General features: G+C 35.1%; 1 protein-coding gene across 1 annotated transcript in view; it reads right to left on the bottom strand.

Moving 5' to 3' along the window:
- LOC117109857 (receptor-type tyrosine-protein phosphatase delta-like) overlaps nucleotides 1–18,007 on the bottom strand; it is a 59,009-nt gene that overhangs the window by 28,506 nt on the left and 12,496 nt on the right. Inside the window, exons 4-15 of the mRNA XM_033252303.1 lie at nucleotides 17,145–17,276; nucleotides 16,316–16,459; nucleotides 15,058–15,192; nucleotides 12,324–12,470; nucleotides 11,867–12,154; nucleotides 10,747–11,053; nucleotides 8,978–9,032; nucleotides 7,126–7,354; nucleotides 3,535–3,840; nucleotides 2,446–2,730; nucleotides 1,314–1,631; nucleotides 660–971 (exon numbers count right to left, since the gene is read on the bottom strand). Coding sequence (XP_033108194.1) covers nucleotides 660–971; nucleotides 1,314–1,631; nucleotides 2,446–2,730; nucleotides 3,535–3,840; nucleotides 7,126–7,354; nucleotides 8,978–9,032; nucleotides 10,747–11,053; nucleotides 11,867–12,154; nucleotides 12,324–12,470; nucleotides 15,058–15,192; nucleotides 16,316–16,459; nucleotides 17,145–17,276 — 2,658 coding nt within the window. The remainder of the gene's footprint in view (nucleotides 1–659; nucleotides 972–1,313; nucleotides 1,632–2,445; nucleotides 2,731–3,534; nucleotides 3,841–7,125; nucleotides 7,355–8,977; nucleotides 9,033–10,746; nucleotides 11,054–11,866; nucleotides 12,155–12,323; nucleotides 12,471–15,057; nucleotides 15,193–16,315; nucleotides 16,460–17,144; nucleotides 17,277–18,007) is intronic.

Genomic DNA, 18,007 nt, shown 5'->3' with positions numbered 1-18,007 from the left:
ATATATATATAATAAATAAAAAGCGAGGTCCAACAGTAGCTTTGATTAGACATTTTATTACTACTGTATTTAGTTTCATACCACACACATGGTGTGACACTCTTTAGAGAAAATTGCCTAATTAGGTGTATCGAGGGTCAACTTTGTGTGCCATTACTGTCCGCTGACGCATCCTGATGTGCGCGTACATGTGCGTTAACACTTTAAGATTCTCAAAATCACTTTTGACTAAATATTAAAGCATGTTTCAGGCCATTTGGGCATTTCAAAATTTTCCACAAATTTGCGCCATGCATGCATTTTCACATACACAGTACATACTGAAGCTAAACATTTTTTTTTTACATATTATGGGTTCCTGACTCCATATTCAAAGTTCTTTTTCTGTCATTTTAGGACCAAAACCATGCTGTACGTGCGCATCAAACCTACAAATTTGTGTGCGCAATTTTGTTGACATACTGACACTATCAAAAAATTTCCATGTCTTTCTAAATGCCATGTTTGATTCTTATACCAACAGCCTCCTTCATGATCAATCATTCCAAAATTATCAGATCATCAGGTCATTAGGATCCTGCGTATACCCCTTAATTTGTCAGTGACAAATTTAAATCTAGTTTTTATTATTATTGTAACTTTGTCTCATCTTGTCTTACCTGCATGATTCATTATAATGTTGGAACCATTTGCAAATACACCACATCCTGCTGATGTGCATGCTGCCACCTGTGGTGTTACAGATTCACAAGGGAATCCACCTGTTATAGTTGCAGGTGACATACCAACTGTGATGGTATTTCCAATTAAATTTCCATCTCCATCAATGACTTGTACCATGTAATTTAAAATATTGCCTCTTTTTTGTCGACAAGGAACCGAACCGAAGCTGATCTCAATTTTTCCTCGCATATCATTTGTTGCTTCTTGACTTATTATTGCCTGTATGTCCTCTGGTCCTGCTAGAGGTTCTGTTAGATAATTATATAGCATTAGTCTAAAAATGTAAAGTAGTACACATTGCTTTTTAGCTTGTATTTTTCTTAATTTTTTTTCTCGAATTTTATTTTTACTGTTAAGCGCATTGAGGCTTTAGCATAATGCGCTATATAAGCCAAAATTATTATTATTATTATTATTGAACGTATTTACAAAATAACAAATAAAGAATTGATTGACTGATTGACGCGATTATCAATCTCTGCTTCCATGATAAATCACATTATATAAGCTAGTTAATCTTATATATATTTTTTATGATCACACTTATTGAATGTTTCTTAAAATAAGGTATATGTTAACCTTTCACCCACCGTCTTCATCTGTGTTGCCGCTTGAAGTGGTTTCCTGTCCTTCCGAGTTGTGAGAGCCTCCCACCTGTCCAATAACAGCATGGATTTTTACCAAGTATTGTGAAAACACTTCTAGATTATGAATCTTAATGCTTGTGCTGGTTGTATTCAGTGTTCCTTCAACACTCTCTAAATTTTCACCACACATCCCTTGATTTTCCAGTTGATATTCCAGCTTGTAAAAGTCAATCTCACATCCTTGAATATCCGGAGCTTCCCACGTAACCAGCAGTGATCTGCTACCTCCAGTAATTCTAACATTCTTGACTATGTCAGGTTCTGAGTCCAAGTGACACAAAAAAAAAAGTTAGAAATATCCGTGAAACAACTAGAGCTTTGCCCACACTATTAATTTAAAGGCGACAAATAAATGACAATATTTTGGTGTAATATATGACATCATCATGCCCATATATGGGCACATCACACAAATTGTCACATACAATTTCATAGTGTAGACACTGTTTTATAGAATATTTACAGTAATAAATAAATCAATTAAACAAGGTTTACTTGCATTTACTGAAGTCTGCAAGAAGTATGGCAAACAGCTAAAGCAACTCACACAGAAAAATCCAATAAAAACCAAATTTTCAGACCTAAAATGCACAGTTTTCTTTATATTTTGGTATAAAAATATGTATTTAAACCAACATTAAATGAATATAACATAGTTAAATGCTTAACAAGGTTTGGAATAAAACAGATCATTCCACAGTTAATACGAAGGACAGGATACAAAAATAACAATATAATATGTAGACTTCATCAATATACGCTCACTGTTATATACCACCAATAAACAGTAATAGGAGTGAAATACAGTACCCTAATTAAAAATTTAATTAAAATTTTCCTTTTTTATTCAATTCCACATATTTAAAATTGAAAAGTTTGGCTGAGCCCCCTGGATACCCACAGCAGCCAAAGTACAACCAGGGTCTTCAATGCAAGAAGCATGAGGAACATATTTAACCTTTTGGCCATACCACTCACTACCCTATAGATTTATAGATATGGTACATTTTGTGGAAAATGTTTTACATCATGCACATTGCATGGATCACTTTGGACTAGAAAGCTAAAAGCATACCTTGTGAAGCTGTTTGTACACGCAGTGCATCACTCCAAGGGCCAAGCAACTGTCCACTTACAGCTCTCACTTGAAAAGTATATTCAGTACATGGTAGCAATGAGGAGAATGTAACAGACAATTCCGTTGTCACTTGTTTAGTCTCAGTAGGAGTGTTTTCGAGCCTTGACTTGTACTTTGTTATGGGTCCATTGCGCTTTCCGCATTCCGGAGGTTGCCATGTGAAGGATAATTCAGTTTGTTGAGGAACCTGATTCGAAACAGCTAATGGTTTCCCAGTTGGCTCTGGAATATAAACATTTTTAAAAAATATAAAAAGTGAATCTTCTTTGTTCATTTTGAGCTAAAAAATTAATCATAAATTTCAATATTTATATTCCACTTAATTTTTTCAATTAAACAAATATAATTTTAGATTTATTTGTAGACCGCTCTGCAAGGAGCACACTGTAAAAAAATAATCTTGAGAGAGCGCACTTTATTATGGCTCAGTGTAAACAGTTCAGAATCGGATTAATAAATACTTTTTATTCAATTAATGTAGAATATAGTGAAATATCTTATCAAGAGAATTCATGGCATTGGAAGGCGAGATAAGAAAAAAAGAATAATGTGATGGGTATGAAAGATTCCCCTCTTTAAAGTTATTAATAATAATAATGATAATTATGATAATAATAATGTTACAATTTCACAAAGTGCAAAATACATCGTCCACCACCACCCTAGCACCCAGATCTCTACCTTGGTGGCTCGAGCAAATTAATGGTATACACATCTGGCCTACCACATACAAACAAGAGAAAATGCAAGCATAATTGCAGATGCGACAACTTCCGATTGTCTAGTATTAACAAATCCATCTAAAAAATGGAAATCTTTTCTATTTCTTTTTTTCCTAAAAGTGTAATTCTAAAATTTATGCCAATATTAATGACCTGGTTTCAGATATTTTAATATCAGCAATGTATTCCTGAAATTTTAAAACAATTTGTTAGTGAAAATATACAGTATATACCAACTTAAGCTCCACCCTAAAAATGTATTCAAATTTAAGAATTAATGGTTTTGTAACAGATAATACATTACCTGATGATGAGGTATTTGCTTCAATTACAAAATGATCAGTAGTTTCCTCTCCAAATACTGCATACAGAGACAAGCTATAGAGGGAATTACTCAACAGGTTATTTAAAACTCCTTCAGTTGCAGTAGCTGAGAATTGCTGGCTTTCAGTTGTAGCAACACTTGTGTTGCATTGATCCAATTTGATCAGTGTGTAATCTACATTAAATGAAGTGATGCATTCTGGGTTGCTGGGTATATTCCAATTTAAACTTAAGTTATCAGGAGAAGAGATCACGCCACCATTACTGAAGACAATATCACCAGGTTCTGAAATGTGGGAAACAAAACCTTTGTTTCTATGTGCCAACAAATTGTTATTTAAACATAAACTTACATGCATAAATACATATACTGTGACATTTGATGGCACTAATTCATGAAAATGAGAGGAATAAGTTAAATTACTATGTTTACAAAGGCCCATTCAAAGTTTTCAACTCATTGAAGTAAGAATGAGTGTTAAAATGGCATGATTTATTAGGCGTGATCTACAAATTATCCCCAACGACAGAAACGGGTCAAACACGTTTACTATTGTTATATGACAAGCTCCCAAACGCGCATGTGAAATGCCGCTTGGAAGCTTGTCGTTGGAGCCGTTTATTCCGTTTGGAAGTTAACTCCTCCCCTTTTCATATGGATGACTGCTCGTGAATGGCAAAAGTTAAACGCCTTCAGCGAAATTTGGAATTTGATCGTGATTTAAACAACTTCAAAACTTGTTCAGTGTCCCTACCGTACATAGGCTATGTAGGCCTAGGCCTATATTTATAATAGTAGTAGTAGCCTGGTAGTAAAATGCTAGCCTACGCTAGGTGACAGTTTACGAAGAAATGTTTATAATAAAGGCCTAAATTTAATTTTTTTTCTTGTTGGGGAAACCCCAATGTTTCTTGTATTTTAGTAGGCTAGGCCCTACCGTTACCTGTAGGTTTTATAGAAGAGAAAGCAATCGCCAGTAACCTTCCTACCCAGATCATATTGTGCGATGTTCGAATTGACCTATCAAAACAAGTACCTTTTGCCCAACTTTCTAATTCCCACGTGCTGCACAGCCCGCACAATACAGCATGTAAACACTGACCTGGATCAGCCGCAGTTGAAGAAGTTCGTTGTGGCGATCATGTGATATCGCACGTAGAACAATGTTTGCTACGGCATTGTTTGTTTTACTGTGTAGGCTATATGAATTTAATACATGTTTGTATTATTATATATATTATGTTTTAAAAATGGTTAAACCATAACATGTTTATATTGCTGAACAGGCAGTCGGCTATTCCCTTCTTGCGGAGCAGCAGCGCGTTTTACATTCCTGAAGGCGGCGTTCAAAGAATCAGATCAGACACTAGAGCGTCTACATTCCTGAGTTGGCGGCGTTTAAAGAGAAGACGACTATTGTATGTGATTGATCTTGTGTCTGCTTCTCTCATACTTCTCCTGATCGTGGGAACCTACTGTACTTGTGTGGGAACGTTTCTCACTGAATTCACTGTTACTAGGCAATTTGCAGTAATGCAAACTGTTGGTATATGCCTATTTCAAACAGTTTATTTCCGTTCATGAATAAGAATAAGAGGAATATCGATACAAATCAAAGTGAATTGATTTTATTTCTGAACGGGACCGGTAGCGGCAGGATTTGGCAGACGGGGATACGATGTCTCCAACAGGATCGGCAACGAAAGCGTAAGTGGGCATGGTCGGGCGTCGCTCAAACTTTCTGGAATTGTTTCAGTGTTGAAACCCCCCCCCCCCCCATCGTTTCGGCAGAAAAGCCAGTTTGTTTTTCTAAATAATTATCAACCATAACAGCATAACAGAGGGAGGGGGGCTATAGTGAATGCATCAACACCTACCATGTTAATATATATTCACTATTATATTCAATAAAGATTTTTGTATCGCCCCATGCGTATCGTATTTTCTGATGTAGCCAAATGTATCTAGAGGAAGAATAGGGTAGGCCTCGTGTATCATTTTTATCCATGAACACTATAAATTGTATGCAATGCTTGTATTTAATGGGCCTAACTTAAATAAAATCACGGGGCAAATATTAAAACAGTGTATATATTCATTTCATTTCCTTCAACTTAACTTATATATCGGGATGGTGTCCGGCGGGGGATAGTTTTTACTATCATATTTTAACTTTTCTCTATCAGAATCTAGCCCCGAATCCTAGACTCATATATTTAAAGCGGCCTGTAGCATGTGTATACAGCATATATTAGTATTTTTTGTCGATGGATAAATAAATGTCCGAATATAAGAATTGAATACCGTTTTCTGTACACTACATGTTTGTTTGGGTCAGTTAAGAATTAGCACCTAATTAGGCCTATTAATGATATACAACGGTACACGAACATTCACTTGTATGTTTTATTTATATTTTGACATTAACATAGGCCTTTAACACTCAATATTATTTTTATTTAACATAAGCCAATAAACAGCTTCCACACATAAATAACAGTAGGCCTAACTTATAAAAATATATAAAAAACAAAACAAGATTTATGCAAGATTAAAAAAAAATAAACTATACAGAATTCGCTGCCCGGCAAGCAGACAAGGCCATACTTTTAACTGGCATCCAGGCACTCCATCGAACGTCCTATTGTTAGCATCTCAATTGACCCAATTCTGTCAGAGCGGCGCTCAAAGCGAATTTCTGTAGACCAAGGAGGAAAGTGTTTTCCTCCATGTATAGATCAACACCAGCCACATAGTCAGTGACATTTGTCACGTGATGTTGCGTACTCTGTTGGACTGATCACATCCACACACACGAGGTACGCAATATTGATTGTACAGTAGTTGCATAGGCCTAGATGCTGTATATAATATATATTGATGCCTACGTTTAATAATAGAGAAAATAGATGTTTTATTTTCTCTATAGTTTATTGAATGATGTTTGGCGAATACTGGCGTCCATTTGTGTTCCCATGTGATATGTGCAGTGAGTTGAAAAATGTTTTTTTCGTTCGTCGTCAGCTTCTTAGCTGTAGGTTGCTATTTAACGAAGATAGGTCTTTCCGGCAGAGCAAACGGCAATTAGGCCTACACGCATGTGCTGCCATTATCGTCATTTACCACTTAATTTAACTATTAGGACTATGCAGCCTTTAAACTTTGAACTTGGTTCAATTCAAAGTAAAACTTGTTCAGTATTTTAAATTGTACAAAACGGTAGTTCAACCGGGGCCTGGTCTAACGACACAGACGTGTTTGTCACCCAAAACAATATAAACAATGGCAAACGCGTTCAACAGCACAAACCCGTTTAGACGCGTCTGGGACATATTCCAACTAGCTTATTAATATTCATGAGGCACGATAATTAGACGATCGCTTTCCCAGACGCGTTTGTAATACATGGTTTTCCCAGACGCTTTTCTGTCGTTGGGGATAATCTGTAGATCGCGCCTTATGTGGATTACAAATATAAGGACCCATTCAAAACTAGGTTAACTAGTTGTCAAGTCTAAAATATCTTTACAATATTAATCTATTGGCATATCAATAAATAGTTAGTCTTGCCTTGTACATCTGTTGCAACAGGGACTATCTCCGAACTTGGTCCAAGCCCTCCAGAATTTGTAGCTTTAACTTTAATTTGGTAGCTGGTACAAGGTTCTAGGTTAGAAATTGTCACTGATGTTGTATTTGTTGCAGTTTGTATTTGTAGGAAACTTGCACTCTCGGACTTTTTGTATTCCACTATATAACTATCCAGTGAATTACATCTCCAATGCTCAGTATCATTTAGCTATGAATAAACAAAAAACCAATATATTTCTACAGATATACATATGCACTGTAGGTCAAATTTATAATATATTATATACAAATATTGACTGCTCATGCTCATTCCGTTCCTCGAATCTAGAGCAGTTAATATTTGTTTTATATACCTCATACATAGAGACCTAAAAAGTTACGAAAAGAGTACACACCAAAGTTGGCCAAGGCTTACTTTCCAGGGCTAGGCAATCAAAGGGCCAAGCGTCGTAGAGGTCTCATCCCCCTTTACTATCTGTGTGTGTCATAAATTACATAGTAACATTATAGGTGGCGGCCTAGAGTTTATACATCAAAACAGGGCAAGAAAGTACTATCATTCAGGGTGATACTTTTCCCCTGGGAAAAAGTGAACTATCATTCAAACCTACGTGATAGAAGTAATAATTGAAGTTATTGCCTGCTTCTTAACCAATCATTGCCTAGAATAAACATATGCGGTATAAAAACAAATATATTTATATAGACATACATATGTAGCGAGGCCTGATTTACAATAATATGAACTTTTCTTATCTCTGTCTCTTATACACATCTAGATGTGTATAAGAGACAGCATCAGTGCTACCGTGGTTGGCAGTGACATGTAAAAATTTTCAGTATTTTGTACATTTGGATGCCCGGAAATGGGACTTCAAATTATCGTGTAATTCTTTTTATGTTTGACAAAATGAGTAAAAAATAAACCGAATTAATTAAAAAGGTGCTCGAAAATGGCACTTAAATTCCAAAAAAATACAATATGCACCTGAAACTTACTGTGGTTGGGGGTCAGGTGAGAAAATTTTAAGGATTTGAAACTTATAGATACTTGGAAATAGTACTTGAATAGTACAAAATTTACGATATCCACCTGAAACCCACCATGGTTTTGTGGCACAGATGAGTAAATTAAAAAAATGTGAGATTTGAGCACTTGGATACTTAAAGTTTATGAAAACTACCATCCACCTAAGCCCGCCATATTTAAGAATTTGAGACTTTTATATGCTGGAAAATGGCACTTTAATACAAAAAAATGTATGTCAGCTTTTATGTAACATTTAAAAAGGGGAACTTTTTTCAACCTCTGAGGGAGGGTGCTCCTGCACCCCCAAGCACCCTTCCTGGATACACAACTGACTACTGTATAATCTTACCAACCAAAGTGCATGACAGGTGCTTTTTGTTATATTAGGCCTATTCTTTGCATTTGCAATGGTTTACTGTAGGCCTACATTTGAAATTCATTTGGATATTTTTATTTTTAGACAGTGACAGTAATTTTCTGTTTTAAGTATATTTCTATAAATTGTTTATAAACAGTTGAAAGCTTAAATTTACACAAATTAAGTTGTGGTTAACAGCAACAGAAAAATAATAGTCATATAAATTTCAGAGTAATCATTGTGGGCATATAATAAAATGTTGTTCTAATGAAGATTCACCTAAAAATACTCTTTTTAAATTGTCAGACCTGTTAAACTTCACATCAACTGTCTGAAAATGAGCACATAAATTGAATTGGTTTATTTTTGCAAAACTGTTCGTGACCCAACGCAAAAGTTTGGCGACCCATAGTTTGGGAAGCGTGGCACTAGTGAGATCATACAGTAGCTACATCACTGAAAGTGTTAGGAACCTTAAGAAAGTCAATGTAGCTAACACTAGTGCACGTTAAAGGCAGAATAAATAAACAAATAAATTAAGTGTACTTAAAATTCATAATACCATGAAATGTCTTTTAAACAATTAAATTTACGATATTCAGTTACAAAAATCATTATAAGGTTTCTGCTCTAAAAAGAATTCATGAATATTACCATGAAAGTTAACACTTTAAATACAGCAAAATGTATAAATATTCAATTGAAAAGAAAATTTCATATATCATATATATACAATTATCTGTAAATATATTGTGTATTTAACAAAACATATCCATCCACTGGTACTTGTTTAATAATAAGTTTATTCAATTTTCCAAGCTAAGTACATAATTTCGTACAAGTCAGCATAGAGCAAGAATTTTCTAACCATGCCTGTAGACTAGATGACCACATTTCATTACCCCTCTGTAAAAAGGGATGGCCTCAGTAAGAGTTAATTTACCAAAGTTAATGATCCTGATCAACATGTCAATGATATGCTACCTGATGAAGCAAATATTAATTACAAATGTTCAAATAATTTCATTTGGCTTCTGATATATATTTTAGATGAAATTTCTTTGATATAAAGCCAACAGTAAAATTTCTTACCACTACGGCTTCGGACAACTTCATTGATCTTCATCAGGCAAATGACCAAACTTCATTACAGTGCATGCCACGCTCATTACTGGGCATGAACAAGGTAAAATTACAAAATCAGTGTGCAGGAAAATTACTCACACAAACCAATACCTGAATTTCACTACAACACAAATTAAGTGTGGTTCGGACCTTGATGGATAGGTCCAGTGGCGGCGCCAGCAGGGGGGTCTGGTCAAGCCCATCAGTCTGGTCAAGCCCCATCGGTCTGGTCAAGCCCCTCCCCCCCATCATTGGCCAAAGCTCGTCAGGCAGTCGGACCAAAAAATAAAAAAATAGGGCTAGTTATCCCATCCCAGTGAGTGGCGTCAACCAGGTGGCCTGCAGCAATTGCGATGCCGTATGTGTGGGAGAACTGGAAGACCTCTACATACCAGACTGGCCGAACATAAAGCAGACAAAGAAGCAATATGGATCAGAAGGAAAAGTAACAACATGAATAGAGATAAAGGAGCCTACGAGCTGTCACATATTTATGATGACCTTACACCAACCCAGGAAACAGGGGGCTCCGTGGAGAAGACCTCGAAAACCAACTGAGGGTGCATGTCATCGGATGACATCGGCCGATGACGAACTGATCTAACTGAGGTTAGGTCATTCATCGTATAAAGATCAACGAAGTTGTTCGAAACTGTAGTGGTAAGAAATTTTACTGTTGGCTTACATGTAGAATCAAATAAAATTCATCTAAAATATTAATTACAACTTGAACACTCCTTTAAAGTTCAAGTTGCCAAAATCAGAACCAAGATGTTTTGTGAGTCCCTTCTCAATCATTCTTATAGGCTTGCGGGTTAACCATTCTTTTGCTTCCTCTATGCTGACTTCATGTGCAAAATTATGTTGTTCCTCCTCCTAACTTATGTCGGCTTTACAGAGTACTATTATATTAAATTACAAGGGCTAAAACACAAAAAAGGTATTCTACAAACAGTACATCTATGTGACCAACTACAAAAATTTTTTTATTATTATTTGTTTATTTGGAAATTTTAATTTTCAGAAAGATTTAAGTTACGAGCAACAGCAAATCTGTTAATGCAATTTCAAAGTTTCAAAGAATTACTTACTAAGACAAGGGATTGTGACTAAGGTCGCTGGGCTGTTAGTGCCCTCTCCTAGGTTTCCAGGACGAATTGTTTTAACTACAAAATAATAACTTAATCCTCGTTGGAATATATCAATAACAAAGCTGGCCGTCAAATTCAGGAAACGGTCAATGCACATCCCACCTCCTATTCTTACATAGCAGACTTTGTATCCAATTACTGGACCATCTCCTTCATCAACACTATCTGTCCATTGTTTCCATGTTACTGTTACAGTAGTGTCGGATACGTCTACCCGAGGTGCCGTAGTCAATGCTGGAGGATCTAAAAAGATATAATTCATAACTTGAAAATCAGGATTCTAACCACAGATAACTCTAATTACAGCTTTTGTTGATTTACCAAATAAATTAGGAGACCAAGTTGGTACTCTATTGGATTTTCAAATTAGAAGACAATTGCATAGTAACGACAACGACAACGACAACAACAACAACAACAACAATAATAATAATAATAATAACAATAATAATAATAATAATAATAATAGTAACAACAACAATAATAGTAATAATAATAATACTAGTTATACGCTAAGTTGGACATACTGTAGGGAGAATATCATTGTGTCATTTATTTTCCCCTTAACATCGTTTTTTTTAATTGTTCCCTAAATTTCTCAGTTGTCTCCCGTTAAGGTAGGCTTTAGTAACATAATAATAATAATAATAATAATAATAATAATAATAATAATAATATTTTTTAATGGAAATCGCCAAATACAAGGCTAGAAGCCACTCATGGTCAAGGCTAGATGAAAAGTAACAAAATCAGGATAAATAGAAAAAGATCTCAATCAAGCAAACTTTAGAGAACGACTTCAGACTGAATGAGAATAATAATAATAATAATAATAATAATAATTTGGCTGAAAATCGATTAGCTGTATGACTAGGATACACTCAGTAATGGCTTTAAAAATTTCTAGGGGGTCAAAAAAGTCTGCCAAGGGGTTGTCTGAGTCATGAGGCAGCCTAGAGCCACAGTCAGGATAATAAAATCAATTATAGGGTTCATGAAATTATAGTATAGAATGGCTTAAAATTATATGTATAATAATTTTATATGAAAACTTACCATAAACTGTGACATTTTTTTCTACATGTGCATTACCAGCAACACTTGAAGAAACTTGACATTTGAAGACATCACCTTTGGCAACATTCACAAATCTGTACACGACGGTCCTAGTGCAGTTGAACTGTGTTACAGTGAACACGCTAACCTCATGGAGAGTATTGTTATTTTTCAGTACCTGGATGTCTTCATCATTAGGTATTGGGTTGGCTTGAACAATGCATGTGGTAGAAGCTGGAGCTCCTACGTTACTCTCTGATATTATTAAATTGATATTAGTTCTTCCATCTACAAAAAATGGAATACAAAAAATGTTTATTACATAATTATCAAAACCCTCATATAGAAATCTCAAGGTTTGAATATAAAGTGGTTGTTAGTTGATGATAATGACATTGAGGGTGCTGGTTGGGGACAGCCAACAATAACATAATTATTATAATACTAAACTGCTTACCAAGTTGACAATCACTCCCTATCCACAATTGTCTGCATTTCCCTTCTCCACAACTTCCAGTGGTTCTACTACATGGCCCATCATCTTCACAATGACAGTAGTACTTACACAGTTCCCCATACCTTCCATCAGGACATGTGTCAGGAACTAAATTATAAAGGAAACATTCTAAAACTATTCTAGAAATAAAGCATCACAAATTATAGAAACAAATAACAAACTTAGAAAAAATAATGTAAAAAAATTGAACGTAAATGTTTTTGCCTATTGGATCAATCAACACAAATATTATTTTAACAATGTTGTTGAACATCATTTTAACCATGTTGAAATGACAATAAAGGAGTATCGTAATCGTATCGTATCTCGTCACAGGACTATAACCCTAGACCCAGTGTACATACAGTAATTTGGCTCATGTGCACTTTAAAGAACCCAGTACATCTTTTGAGACAAGTAGGGGGGGTTACCCCGGTGTACTGGTCCATTCAGCCCCTGCTGTGATCAGACAAGAGTAGCTGGTACCGATTTACCGCCGGGTAGCTCTTAGGGGAGAAGCAAGGTACTGTAAGAGCTTGTCAATACTTTGAGCATTTTGAGACTGTTTCGGTGTAAAGTGTTACATAATCAAACTACATTACATTACATTATATACAATAATTTATAATTCAGTAAGTCTCAATTAATTGGGGGATATTGTCTGGTAGAGGTCTACCATAAATGTTCCATATAGTCCAGTCAAAAATCACCTTAACCATGGTATAAGCCCCTACCTCAATGAAACTCAAACCATAGGTCCTTTATATTGGAAGGATCATATCTTGATGTTGTTTCATACAGAAAGTGGGATTTAAGGAAAAAAAGCAAGTTTTCTAACCAGATTTTAGCCACTTGCCATCGTCATTTGTTTACCTCGGGAAGTGACATCACCAGGCTAAATAACGATACGCCATTTTCGTTGCTACAAAACCTATTAGCTAAATGATACGTTCATTAATTATTATCAGTGTCACAATGACTCTTGATACAGTATAAGTCATGCAAAACAGCAATAAGAAATTAAAGATACTGACACAGTCTTTGTTTCCTATTCCCACATCTCAAGTTAGTATAGAAAAATGCAGTTCAGTAACCAATTCTTGAAATATCCGTATACAATATTTCCGTAGCACTTAATATTTTGTCTTAATTGCAAAACATGAGTTGCTTAAATTACAGGTACGAGATAGTAACAGCTCTGAAATTTCCAACAAACGGGACAGGAAAATTGACGGGTCACTTTTTCTTAGTTTTCACAATACTTTATTGTTAATCACACAAGTATGTTTGTAAAGGAACAATGTAACCAAAGATCATGATGGAAAAGTAATTTGTTCTGGACTTGACCCATCTATTTATTTCCAGACCTATATATTTATGAGTCCAGGCCCATGATAAAATTTCGTAATCGTTCTGTCTATTTTCGTACCATCATATTTAGGCAAGATACGCAGCGATGAGAAGAGACCAAGTTCATAGTGAAGGCCTATAGATGTATTGAAATGCAAACCTTATCGATTCCTCCTCCTGAATAACTGTCTCTTATACACATCTAGATGTGTATAAGAGACAGGTGTATGTGTTTGTGTGGGTGCTGGTGACGTAGGTCTGGGGCCAAATTGAAGACATTATTAGCGCAAAGGATGAGAATGTGACAACAGATGATTAAAAGGATTATAACCATCTACATATTACACTGTACTTATGTTCTAATACAAAGGCAATACGTTAAACGTGATTAACATCGATAAGAACGACCATGGGTTGGATATTTATGATGAAAAAAACCCCCAAAAAAGCATAGCTTCCACTCACTTCAAGCCAAATGGAAATCAGGGATTGGACAATAGTAGTTTATCTAGTCCTATAGAAACTTTTTATAGGTTTCGCTGATTTTAATCTAGCTTGTAAATAAAATGGGAAGCTGAAGTCATAGGCTAAATGCTAGGTCCATAAGTGTGATAAATTATGGTAGTCGGTACCCGACGTTATACTGTATAAACTTATTTTTATACCTCATGTACAAACTTTTATACCGCGTCGCTTGGGTACCGTCGCTTCGCTTGTTAAAATATATTGGTCCGTTTGAGGGCGTAGTTTACTTTATAAAGAAGGCCACATTTATTATTTATTAAACTCACACGTATTTATGGTTTTGTTTTTCTTTTTTTCTGAGATTTGCATGTTTCAAAATACTGTACATCGTAATATTTATGTATTTATACTGTATCAAAATGCATTGTGATATTGGTAATTATTAGCGAACATATCATTTATCTAGTAAGTTTTGTAGAGACGCAAGATGGCATATCGTTATTTTAGCCTCGTGACGTCACTTCTCGAGGTGACAAGCGGCTAAAATCTGGTTATAAAACTTGCTTTTTTCCTTAAATCCCACTTTTTGAATCATGATATGATCTTTCCAATATATAAAGGACCTACAGTTTGAGTATCGTTGAGGTAGGAGCTTAAACCATGGCTAAGGTGATTTTTGACTGGACTAATAGTGACTCACGCAAATATGTGCTAATCTTGAATAAGTGCCACACACCATACCAGCTTTTATTCGATAAGCACCGCTCCCAAATAATCACCACAATAGATATATTCTATTACAATTGCAAAATGCAAAAAAAAGAAATAATATTTTTGTTTCCACTACAATGAAAACAATAAGGAGACGGACAAGCCAAACCTTGACAGTTTTTCCCGGAATATCCATCTGCACATGGTCCATCTGGACATCCAATACTTACATCGCATGTCACACCATTTGCACAATGGCATTCCTCGCTGCATGTTGACCCATATTTCCCCATTCCGTCACATGCTATAAACCAATAACAGTTCCTGATTGTATATCTCATTACTTTGCAGTTTGACATTAATTATGTGATATTCTTGCCATCATTATATTTCACACTAATGAAAAAATGGTGGAGGATAATTATTCAGTTATTTAACATGACTGTAAGTGCACATGGAGAAGGGTAAGGCCCCTGTGTGATATTCTTTTCATTAATTTTTACTTTGAATTTAATAGTTGGGGCAAATATATGTAGATTGACTGGGATCCTTTTAGTATTTTACCCCACTTTAGTGGGGCTATATTTGCCACCATTGGTAGGGGCGGGGTTTAGGGTGAAAATTTTTCATATTTTAGAGTTGATGTATCAAACAGTTGTATTTCTTTGCACAGCATCAAAATACCCAGTTCGTGTCAAGGTTTATACCTTTAAGACAAGGGTTCCAAGTTGAAAGAAGTCACTTCCAGGAGATTTGTTTAAATGAGCACTGATTTCTGAGAGACAATTGAGAATATAATAGTAAAAACATGCAAGTATTATGAAATTGGAAGAGATGGGTTTGCAGGAGGAAACTCATGCTTGCGAGAGGCTTTTATAATTTCAGGTAGATTTGGGACCCCTGCTTTAAGCAGACAAACTGTGCAAATATTTTCCCTTACAGGTAGTATTAGCAGCCTTGCCTTGCCTTGTTTAGATGGCAGATAGGATATATCCTGTAACTATTACAATGAAATTGTTTTAAATATTAATAATATACTAAGGTAATAGTAAAGTGATTAAAATATTAGTAGGTTACTGTAAGACTAATGATGAAATTGCTTTCTAATCAATCTATTTTATCAATTTAAAATTATTCCTATTCATAACAAAAAATACCACAGAAATTAATAGAGGATATTCAACAACAAAAAACAGCCGGTGATGAGCCAACTCTATTTACAAAAGGACAAAAATAATCAAAAAGCCACAATCAAAATGAAAGACCAAAACTCAAAAAAAAAAAAAAAAAAAAAAACACAAAAGACAACATGAATCCAAAAAAAAAATATGACTCCAGGTTATGAAAAAACACATAATTTAGACATTTAATAAATACTGGAAGTTATGCCTGCATTGCTAATAATTAATTTATTTAATTTTGCTTACTTTGTTTGCAGTTAAGACTACCATAGCCAGCCATACAAGAACATCCTAACGGATCTGGAACACATGCCAAATTACCACGACAACCAGGATGGTTAATGCTACAAACAATTAAGCACTTTCTTCCCCAGTTGTTGTTTCCACATCCTGTTAATAAACAGTAAGAAATAAATAGGTTCAGCCATTCATAACTATTGAAAAATATAATAAAAATTATTTTATAATACATTAAGAATAATAGTAAGATTGACAATTTTTTTTTTGCAAATACAGTAAAACCCCTATTATGGGGACACCTTTGGGACCAGACAAAGTGTTCCCTTTGGATTTAGACGGGGTCACTCGTGTGTGACCCAGTTGCTTCTTGTTCTTGAAGATTGGTCTTGCTCTCTATGTTGAATAAATAAATAAGTTAGAATTGCCAACTAAATTATACTGTATTAATCACTATTGGTTGAAAGCCTACAGATGTCTCATTGGCATATGCAAAAAATGGGGGCCCTGAGCATGGCGGGCCCTGAGGATGTGCAATCCTACCCCCTCCTTACCTTCTCCCATCAGCTTCTCAACATGCCACCACTAGTATGGCTCTTCTCCATCCTCTTATAAATATAGTTAATAGACAATATTCAAGAAAATTGATAAATGTACAGTAAATATAAATTGTTAAAACAATTTTAATCCTATCGATTCCTCCTCCTGAATAATTATTAATTATTATTATTATTAATTCTTAATAATTCATTAGAGAAAATAGAAAACTCGGTGCATGCAACTAAAATCAAAATAGGTAAATATAATATTTGTTTGTATCCTAAAACATTTGTTTTACCAAAACTACAGTCAGTTGTATTGAATCCTGGAGGACAAATACATAATCCGGTGACATCATCACACACTCCCCCATTGTAGCACGTAGGACACAAGTTCTGACAGTTTGGTCCCCAACGAGCAGCTGAGCAATCTGTTGACAAAAATTACATCAATGATGATTAAAGTCTAGTCAAATAAATTGATATGAACCAAAATTCATCCCTCTATGGTCCATCAAAATGCAAACATCCATATATGTAGTTAAGAGTAATATACTGTTTTTAGGAGTATTTAAGCCTAGCTTAAGGTAGTTAGGGAGGTCCTGGGTACGACATTAAACTCCATATGGTTGAAGCGTCAGCGACTAAACCCTCTCAGATATGTCTTAGTGGCTGCTGAGGGGAGGGTGTTTATGGTCACCCAGCAGCAAGAAAAACCAATAGCTGAACAAAGGGCAGATGAGCTCCTCAGAGTCAACAGCCAACCATTAATTAGTTTAAGGAATAGGAGTAGTTTAGTCTCATTGTTACTATTGTTATTATGATTATTATTATTTTATTTTATTGTTAATATTTTATTGTTATTTGCATTTTCTCAGTTGGCCTATATTATTTCTTTGTAAAGCGCATAGGGGCAATGTGCAATATGCGCTATATAAATATAACATTATTATTATTATTATATCCATCCTGTGATTGGCAGTTAATGTAGGTCTATGCATGAACTGTGACACGATTATGTGAGAATACATCTAAAACAAAAGCTTTGTACACACTGTCATAATTTATGTGACAAATAAATGTAATATGCCAATTTTTGAGTGTAAAGGCCAACTCAGACAGCGTCGGCCGACGCAGCCCGACCCGATTTATCGTCGGGGAC

This window comes from Anneissia japonica, unplaced genomic scaffold, assembly GCF_011630105.1.
Source record: "Anneissia japonica isolate Jap-2015-1 unplaced genomic scaffold, ASM1163010v1 scaffold585_len4108843_cov191, whole genome shotgun sequence".
Taxonomy (NCBI): domain Eukaryota; kingdom Metazoa; phylum Echinodermata; class Crinoidea; order Comatulida; family Comatulidae; genus Anneissia; species Anneissia japonica.
Note: the sequence above shows the minus strand (reverse complement) of the source record. Positions and strands in the feature narration are given on the sequence as shown.